General features: G+C 39.8%; 1 protein-coding gene across 1 annotated transcript; it reads right to left on the reverse strand.

Annotated features, from left to right (window-relative positions):
* Positions 9,074 to 10,015, reverse strand: LOC102177791 (olfactory receptor 7G1-like). The gene has a single exon (XM_005701631.2). The coding sequence runs from the start codon at positions 10,010 to 10,012 to the stop codon at positions 9,074 to 9,076; it is 939 nt and encodes a 312-aa protein (XP_005701688.2). The 5' UTR covers positions 10,013 to 10,015.

A 10,660-nucleotide genomic window follows, 5' to 3' on the forward strand; every position in this document is an offset into this window, starting at 1 on the left:
AATATATCATCCCTAGACAAGCAGCAGGTCTATCACAAGAGGAAGAAACCACCCTGGGAAGGGAAGGGGACTAACGGAGGGTGGTAAAAAAGGAAAGTCTTCTGATGCAAAATTTTCTGTTACTGTAAAAAGAACCTAAAGCTGATATAACAGTCAATAATCAAAATTAAATCTGGAAATGGTTAAGAGGGGACTGTTTTTTAAACTTGTATTAGTCTATCTATGGGATTTTCGTGGTGGCTCGCAGGAGACACAAGTTCTATCCCTGCTTTGGGAAGATTCCCTGGAGAAGGAAATGGCAACCCACTCCAGTATTCTTGCCTGGGAAATCACATGGGCAGAGGAGTCTGGTGGGCTATAGTCCATGGAGTTGCAAAAGAGTTACACAACTTAGAAACTGAGCTGCTGCTGCTAAGTCTGCTGCTGCTAAGTCGCTTCAGTCATGTTTGACTCTGTGAGACCCCATAGACGGTAGACCCCATAGACGGTAGCCCACCAGGCTCTGCCGTCCCTGGGATTCTCCAGGCAAGAACACTGGAGTGAGTTGCCATTTCCTTCTCCAATGCATGAAAGTGAAAAGTGAAAGTGAAGTCGCTCAGTCGTGTCCGACTCTTTACGACCCCATGGACTGCAGCCTACCAGGCTCCTCTGCCCATGGAATTTTCCAGGCAAAAGTACTGGAGTGGGGTGCCATTGCCTTCTCCAAGCAACTGAGCAACAACATTCTATTGATATCTATGCTGGTCTGATTATTTAAAACATTTGGTAATTTTATAAGAAGAAACAGACTAGGGAGGCATTTGAAGATTCTGTCTGAATCCCCAGTGACCTCAGACTTAAACAACAGAGATAATTCCTAGGTGTGTCAAGGACCAGGAATGGGATGATAAGGTGAAATTTATCAACTTTTTTGCACACTTCTCATGTTCAAGAAACACAGAGAAATGTCAGACAATTCTTCAAAATCACCCTGATTGAGAATGGGCAACTTTCTACTCAGGAAGAAATGGTCCTTGTCATAGCAGAGAGTCAGTAAAATATTAATAAATGAAAGGTTTTTGAGTACTCATGCAAAGTACAAGGAAATATTGAAGACGATGACACAGTTCAGCAGGAGACCCAAGGATAACTTAGTTGTGATCATCTAATATATGCACGCTCTTCACAGCTTCTCCTGGATGAACCTATTGCAAATGCTGGCTATAATTCCCAAACATTGACAGAGGGAGGTTAGGTTACCTGGCTGACATCACAGTGGAACGATGCTTCACGTGTCTGGTACAGAAGAGCTGTCCTTAGAAAGAACAGAAGGTCTGAGTGAGTCACCAGCTCCTGGACAAGAGGGATCTGTTATGAGGAGTCTCAGGTGTGCTGTTTCTTTTCTGAGAAAGAACTGTCGATTGAGATGGTCACAGGCAGATTGTAGTCTGGAACTCTGGAGATTCAATTTCCAAAGCTCCTCATTAACCAGTCAATTTATTGTCATTGTGATCCCAGGACAGTGCCAACCTGTAGGTCAAGACTTGACACTGGGACTTCCCTGGTGGTACAATGGATAATCTGTCTGCCAACGTGGGGGACTCAGGTTAGATCTCTGAGCTGGTACAGTCCCACATGCCGCTGAGCAACTAAGTCCATGCACCGTAACTGCTGAACCTGTGCTCTAGAGCCCATGAGCCACAACTACTGAAGCCCATGCGCCTAGAGACTGTCTGCAGCAAGAGAAGCCACCGCAATGAGAAGCCTGCGCGCTGCAACAAAGAAGAGCTCCTGCTCGCCACTAGAGAAAGACTGTGCAGCAGTGAAGACTCCGCGAAATCATAAGCAAACAAACAAGTAAATAAAAAGACTCTACACTGGAGAAATTCAGGCTAAGTACAGACTACCTACTTTTCAACATCTGTACCTGCTCATGTCCATTGCTCAATTTTTCATAGGCTCATAAGCAGTTAAAAAGTCATGGTGAAACAATAGTGGGCAAGTATAATCTGAGTACATTTATTTATATTTATCCATTATCTAATAGGTGGAGGTGGTACTCCACATTAATATTGATTAAACTATTTTTCATCTTTAAGGAATTCAATATTTTCAGGTATCTATGGATTTATCACTGCTACAATATGGCCTATGCTAACCTACAATTTTCTTGATATATTTTAAAACTAACAAGAGAAAAGATGGCATTGGTAATGTCATCCCTTACCTTCTTAACATCATTTGCTTCAAACACATAAAATAACAGAAAAATACAAATGATATAAAGATTTAAAATTTTAGCTGCCAAGGGCCCAGGTGGAAATTTGCTATTGATACAATATTGCTTCTGTTTTTATGTTTTTGTTTTTTTGACTGCAAGACATGGGGGGGAATCTTTGCTCCCCGACCAGGGATCTTACCACAGGAATCAAATCCTTATCTTTTCCATAGAGCTCATGGTCTCCATCTCTCATGGAGATCCAACATGCCTCATAGCCAAAACAAGCCAAAACGTAAAACAGAAGCAATACTGTAACAAATTCAATAAAGACTTAAAAAATGATGATTCTTTAAAAATTTCAAATTAAGATTCTAAGAGATATTTCCACAACTTTGGGCATGAGTTTGAGCAAGCTCTGGCAGTTGGTGGTGGACAGGGAAGCCTGGAGTGCTGCAGTCCATGGGGTTGTAAAGTCACATGTGAGACTAGCAGCAAGCCTCTGCCAGAACGTAAGCCTGGCTGCATGTACCCTCTTCTCTAAAATCATATGTAACACTGACCTTCCCCTCTACCTCTTTGGAGCAGTTTCTCAGCTATCTGAAATGCTGCCTTTTGGGCTATACTTCTCATTTTGTCCCAAATAAACCTTAACTCACACATACACCCAAAAAGAGTCAGACAGGACTGACTGACTGAACCGAACTGAGCTTGTTCATGAAAGCGAAAGTGGCTCAGTTGTGTCTGGCTCTTTGCAACCCCCTGTACTGTACTGTACTCTCCGTGGAATTCTCCAGGCCAGGATACTGGAATGGGTAGCTGTTTCCTTCTCCAGGGATCTTCTCAACCCAGGGATCAAACTCAGGTCTCCCATATCGCAGGCAGATTCTTTTGCAGCTTTACCAGCTATACCAGCTTTACCATCAGGGAAGCCCAAGAATACTGGAGTGGATATTCCATTCCTGTTCATTCTCCAGCGGACTTTTCCAACCAAGGAATCGAACCGGGGTCTCCTGCATTGCAATCAGATTCTTTACCAGCTGAGCATTCAGTCACACAATTTATAATAATCAGGAGGTGGGAGCGACCCAATGGATGAATGGATAAACAAAATGTGCTATATACAGACAGTGGAAAATTATTCAGTCTTAGAAAGGGAAGAAATTTTGCGATATGCAACAATATGGATGAGAATTGAGAATATTAGGCTAAGTGGAACAAGTCAGTCACAAAAAGACAGATTTCATTTATATGAACCATCTGAAGTATTGAAATTCATAGAAGTAGAAAATAGAACAGTAGTTATCCAGGTCTGTGAAGAGACAGAAAAGGAGAATTCTTGTTTTAAGAGTATAGAGTTTCTGATTTGCAAGACTAAAATGTTCTTATGCTTAACACTACTAAACTGTGAGAAATGGTTCAGATGGTAAATTTTATGTTATGTGTATTTAAACACAACAAAAAAGAAAAAATATTGTACACAGATCAATAAAGCAAATATCGCAAAACATTAACTATTCAATGTAGGTGATGGGCAAATTGGTGTTCATTATATCATTTTTTTCAACTTTTCTGTATGTTTGAAAAACTTCACAGTAAGAAATTGAAAAAGACAGACTTCCCTTATGGTTCAGTAGTTATGGGTTCAATCCCTGGTTGGGAAGCTAAGATTCTACATTCTTCACAGCCAAAAAACCAAAACATTAAAAAAAAGAGAAGCAATATTGTAACAAATCCAATGAAGACTTTTAAAAAATAGTTTTCAAAAAGACATTTATTGTATCATTCCATTTATATGCAATGGCTAGAGTAGAAACACTTATAGAAACAGAAATTAGACTACAGTTTGCCAGGGACTGAGGTTGGGGGAGAGTTTGAGGTGACGAAAAACACGTGGAAACAAATCTTGGTGCTGACAGCATAACATGGTGAATGCAATTATGCCACAAAACTGCACACTTAAAAATCATTAAGATTGGAAATTTTATGTTATATATTTTACTAAAATTTTAAAAATAGACTGAGCATGTAATAGGCATTTTCAATTCCTTTTATAGAATTTCAGTATCAATTTTCCCAATTTCAAAGTAGTAGATTAAATATTCTGACCTCATTATAATGGACCACTCATTGAAATTCTGGTCCTTGATTACCAGTGTTTTTACACTGCATCATAAGTTATCAGAGAAGCACTCAAGTTACCTTGACACAATGTACCTTGTGATTGTAATCAACAGAGTCCGAAGCTTCTCTGTTACCACAATAAATTTATTTTTAGTAGTCTAGTGAGCTAGAATAACTAAAATGTTTTATATTGGCTCAGGGGTAAATAGAAGACCTAGAGACTGGAAAATAGAATTCATAAAGAAATCTATACATAAGTGGGCAATTTATACAGGTACATAAAAATGAGTTTGGATCCTGCTTAACATCAAAGGGAAAACTAAATTAATATTTCAAATGTAAAAGCCAATACTGGGAATTCTTCAGACTGAAGTACTATTGTTTTCATTCGAACCCAAGTCTCCTGCATTGCAGGTGGATTCTTTACCAGCTGAGCCACCAGGGAAGCCCATTAATACTGGAGTGGGTAGCCTATCCCTTCTCCAGGGGATCTTACTGACCCATGAATCGAACAGGGGTCTCCTGCATTGAAGGCAGATTCTTTACCAGCTGTTGTTTTCATAAATAAGACCAGTTAAGTAATGCCATTATGTAAAGTATTAACAGCTATCAACTATGTAACTAAAACGAAGCACTTGTGTTCATACAAAACAAAACTGCACAGGATATCCAAAAAGAAGTCATACACTTAAGAAATAATTTTGCAATGGGTATGGTTTTTGTTGTTCAGCTGCTAAGTTACGTTCGACCCTTTGCGACCCCAAGGACTGCAGCACGCCAGGCTCCTCTGTCTTCCACTATCTCCTGGAGTTTGCCCAAGTTCATGTCCATTGAGTTGGTGTGGCTATCTAACAATCTCATCCTCTGCCTCATTTTTCTCCTTTTGCTTTCAGTCTTTACCAGGATCAGGGGTCTTTTCTGATGAGCTGGCTCTTCGCATCAGGTGGCCAAAGCATTGGAGCTTCAGCTTTAGCATCAGTCCTTCCAATGAATAGTCAAGGTTGATTTTGCATAACTAACACTAACACCTTGATTGTGTAAAAAAAAAAAGCTCATGTGAATTAATGAGAAAATTATGAACAACTCAGTAGGTCTATCACAATTAGATATTTGAAAGAAAATTAATGCATCAAAAGCCTCTCAGTTATGTAATAATAAGAGGTATGTCTGTTGATGAAATAATTTTTACATTGTTACTATAAATGAAAAGGCATTGATGACTATATGGATCCCCTCATGCTGCCATGAGAAATAGAAAAGAATACTCAGATTTACTCATAACAGCATAAAATTAGCTACAAAATTTCCATCAATATAATAAAAAATACCTATTTCGAAGTCTCCAAACACAATGTAAATATACAGAACATTGCAAATTAATTATTTACTGATACACTCCAAGATAACAACGAAATCTCCCAAGTGCAACAATGAGAAAAAAATCAAGATAAAAGATTAAAACATAACAATTAAATTTTACTGAGTCATTAAATTATAAATTTCAAAGGAATACATACAGAGGTGATAAGACAGTGATAGTTCGTCCTATTGTCAGTTTTATGGTGCAAACATGATCAAATAATGGCACATTCATAGGAGTCAACCTAATGGAAGATCAAATGAAAGAAAAAGAATTAAAAAGTCAAGATTTCGTTTGTCGCTGGGAGGGGAGAGTGTGATGTAGGTGGCAGAAAAATTGCATTCTATAATTAAGGGATTGTTTTATTTATTTAACTCCAGGATAGGGTGGGTACATGCATGGCTATTATGTTACCATTCTCGCAGAACTACACATAGACTTTAAGCTCCACTTTGCATATGCTACTTTAATGAGTAAAACTGAGAAAAGATCCTTCCATATTCCTAATTCTAAATGTAATGATAATATATTTCCCCATGTCCTCATACGAAAGTTCTGCATCTCAGGTCATCATAGTCTCACCAAGTGTTTATTAAAAATTCTTTCATCCTTCATATGCCCCATTCCCCTGAGGCTCAAAATCCACAGTTCTTGCTAAAGAACAAGGAACTAAGGTATGAACTAAGTCTGAACTAAGGTCTGCTGTTGCTAAGTCACTTCAGTCGTGTCCGACTCTGTGCCACCCCATAGACGGCAGCCCACCAGGCTCCCCCGTCCCTGGGATTCTCTAGACAAGAACACTGGAGTGGGTTGCCATTTCCTTCTCCAATGCATGAAAGTGAAAAGTCAAAGTGAAGTCGCTCAGTTGCCATTTCCTCTAAGGTTATTCAAATCTGCAATTGTTCTGCTTCCCTTGTGGCTCAGGCAGTAAAGCGTCTGCCTGTAGTGCGGGAGACCCGGGTTCGATCCCTGGGTCGGGAAGCTCCCCTGAAGAAGGAAATGGCAACCCACTGCAGTATTCTTGCCTGGAAAATCCCATGGATGGAGGAGCCCGGTAGGCTACAGTCCACGGGGTCATAAAGAGTCGGACGCGACTGAGCCACTTCCCTTCATTTCACTTGTGCGGACCTCAATGAAGTCTGGAGATAACAAGAGTGCCGAGCAGGGAGCTGTTCCCCAGTTGTGGTGCTGAAAGTAAAACTGCTCCTCTGCCTTCCCCAATGGCTCAATGGGTAGGGATATCTGCCTGCAGCGCAGAAGACTGAGGAAACACAGGCTTGATTCCTGGGTCGGGAAGATCCTCCTGGAGGAGGAATGGCAACCCACTCCAGTATTCTCGCCTGAAAAATCCCAAGGACAGAGGAGACTAGTGCACCGCAATCGGAAGGGTTACAAAGAGTCAGACGCAACTAAGCACAACCTACAGTGGACACAATCTTCACCTTTTTAAAGTTCTTCACCACTCCATGGACTCTCCCTTGATAGTTCCACTGTTTCTGTCCCCTCACCCACATGTGGTTCTGACTGATGGCCTCAAATTTTTGTCCTTCTGGGAAGGTGATCTCACTGATCTTCTCTATTTCCCTTTTCTCCTCTCTTGTCTTACTCTCAACAGCTCTTTGTCAAAGGCAAGTAGTTCTTCATAGAGTAACTTTCCTCATAGAGACACATGAAAAAGTTTTCCATGAAAGCCCCAAGACTGAACCCAATACACTAAGACATCCATGACACAGTTAAATTTATTCAATGATGTTCCTCTGTGTTGACTCTATCAGAATGTGTAAGAAACACAGCAATAACTCAAACAGGGGCTATGTAACAATTTAGAGGTGTGGGATGGGGAGGGAGATGGGAGGGAGATTTGAGAGGGAGGGGACATATGTATACCTATAACTGATTCTTATTGATGTTTGACAGAAAACAATAAAATTCTGCAAAGCAATTCTTTCAATTTAAAAAATTAATAAATTAAAATTAAAAAAACTAAACATAAAAAGATGACTAAAAGAGAAGTGAAAACATACATTCTTAAGAAGAAGCCAATGAAAAAGTTTCAAAGCAAATAAGATGCCAGAGGAAGATTAAAAAGATTTTCCCTGCCTACAAAACAATGATTTTATTATATTACTCAAATATTTTATCAGGGAAAACCTGATAAATATAAGAATAAAAGAAAACAAATCAAAGACTTCCCTGGAAGCCCAGTGGTTAAGAATTATGCAGGTGATGGAGACTCAATACTTGCTTGTGGGGGATAAGATCCCAAATGCATTGTGGCCAAAAAGACCAAAACATAAAACAGAAGCAATATTGTAATGGATTCAGTAAAGACTTTAAAAGTGGTCCACAATAAAAAGTAAAAATTTTTAAAAATCAAACTGCTGAAGCAATGGAAAAAATACAAGGACTCAAGTGTATAGGAAACCTACGAAACACAGTAACACTAATTAAATTTTATTGAGGAATCGTCCTAAGTGTTTATTGTTCTCATAGAGATTAACTTTCCAGCAGTAATTAGACTACAAATGGCAAGCATAAGGCTCAAGAATAATCAATTTCCAATATTAGGAACTAGATTAAGTAGGTGGCATATGATCCATTTCTCAGTGATAAGTTTGAAGGTAATTACCTTATGGGTGAAGCCATGGAAATATCTATTATAAATAGAGCCTCAATTAACAACAGACTCAGTGAAGGACAGTCAGTTTTATTTGTCTCCAGTAATCATGTCTAGATACACCTGCATCTATTTCAGCCATCTGAGTCCATGAGGGGAATCAGCCTAATATGAAGCCTCTTCATGGAGGAATGAATGAACCTCTAATTTCCTGCTCCTGCACATTTCCTGCCTCTGAAATCCTTGTGATGAAAGATAATTATCTTTATTGTTTGAGCATATTAAGAGTCAGGATTTCTTTCTTTTATTAGAAAGAAAATTTTCCTCACTGATCAATTTCAAATATTCCACAATAATTTCAAACTGCTGAGACAATCTAATCATAAAATTTTATGGATAATGAAGTAGTGTTACGGGTGCTAATGTTGTCTAACATATGTCCAATTTACCAGTGACTGGTCTTAAAGATTCCTGAACTGAGGTGTGAAAGATCAACCACAATGTCTTGTAAATATGCTTTACTCTGGGGTACAATTTACATGGTGTCATCCAAGGAATCAGGCAGAATCTATTTCTGCATGACCACAGACTTGTTTAAATTCTTTTCTTGACCTACCCACCTTTCCCCACTTCCTTCATGCTGGGAACATTCCCCACAAAATTACTATACCATGAACCTCTGCCTCAGATTCAGCTTCTATTGGCTCTAACCAAAACCTTTTATTAGAGAATGGAAAGTTTATGTCAGACATCAGAGAGCTAGAAGATGACACAATCATAGGATAGAAGGCACTCTACTGAAGAGTTTCCTGAAAGCTCCCTTCATGTCTCTGTTCCTCAGGCTGTAGATGAAGGGGTTCATCATGGGAGTGACCACGGTGTACATCAATGAAGCCACTGCAGTCTTCCTGGAAAAGTCAGGAACTGCAGAACAAAGGTACATTCCAAAACCTGTCCCATAGAATAAGGACACAACTGAGAGGTGAGAGCCACAGGTAGAAAAGGTTTTATACTTTCCACCTGCTGATGACTTTCTCAAAATAGAGGAGACTATTTGAGTATAAGAGAAAATGATTCCAAAAACAGGAATGCCACCTAATCGGCTAATAGCAAAATAAAAAAGAGTATTATTAAAGAGAGTATCAGAGCAGGCAAGCTTGATGACCTGAACAACTTCACAGAAGAAGAGGGAGATTTCCAGCTCCTTGCAGAAGGATAGTGGCAGCACCATCAGAGTGTGGAGCAGGGCATTGCCAATGCTAATGAACAAGGAGAGTGGAGTCAGCATAACACGGAGGTGGGGGTTCATGATGACTGTGTACCTCAGTGGGTGACAAATAGCCACATAGCGGTCATAGGCCATTGCTCCAAGGAGGAAACTTTCCCAACAAACCAAAATCAGGACAAAGCAGATCTGAGTGAGGCAACCCGTGTAAGTGATGCTTGGACTATGTGCTTGCATGTTCACCAGGATCTTTGGGATCATGGTTGTGCTTAAACCAATGTCTGTAAAGGACAGATGGAAGAGAAAGAAGTACATGGGGGTGTGGAGGTGGGAGTCAGAGATGACAGCCAGGATGATGAGCAGATTTCCCAGGACAGTGACCAGGTACATGGACAGGAACAGGTTGAATAAGATGGTCTTCAGGTTTTCATTCTCTGTCAGTCTCATGAGAAGAAATTCAGAAACAGCTGTTTGGTTTCTGGGTTCCATGATGTTGATGAATCTGATGAATAAGGTGTGGTGACAAGACAATAAAATGTGTCATCACTAGGGAAGCAGCAGTGGTGTCACAGGAAGCATAAACCATCTTGGGAATGGAAAGAGACTAAAGGAGTGGGGAGGGGAAGGAAAGCCTTCTGCATGCATATTTATGTGTTATGGAAAAAAAATCCTAAAGGAAACCAATCCTGAATATTCACTGGAAGGACTGATGCTGAAGCTCCAGTGCTTTGGCCACATGATGCAAAGAGCTGACTCATTGGAAAAGAACCTGATGCTGGGAAAGATTGAAGGCTAAAGGAGAAGAGGGTGGCAGAGGATGAGATGGTTAGATAGCATCACTGACTCAGTGGACTTGAATTTGAGCAAACTTCAGGAGATAGTGGAGGACAGAGGAAGCTGTCATGATGCAGTCCATGGGGTTGCAGAGTTAGACATGACTAAGTGATTGAGTAACAATAAAAATATCCAAAGCTGATGACAGCAGAGCATAAACAGTTCTAGAAAAGGTTAACTACCCCTTGGTTGGTTTTTAAAAATATTTATTGGTATTCATAAATCAGAGATGCTTAATTATTGGTACAAAATAAAAAAGAAGTGTGAAGATGATATAAGTTATGAAAAGTGACTTGGTTCTAA

Source organism: Capra hircus, chromosome 7, assembly GCF_001704415.2.
Source record: "Capra hircus breed San Clemente chromosome 7, ASM170441v1, whole genome shotgun sequence".
Lineage (NCBI taxonomy): Eukaryota > Metazoa > Chordata > Mammalia > Artiodactyla > Bovidae > Capra > Capra hircus.

Coding starts and splice junctions, on each gene's coding strand:
- LOC102177791 (XM_005701631.2), bottom strand. CDS start 10,012: ATGGAACCCAGAAACCAAACAGCTGTTTCTGAATTTCTTCTCATGAGA.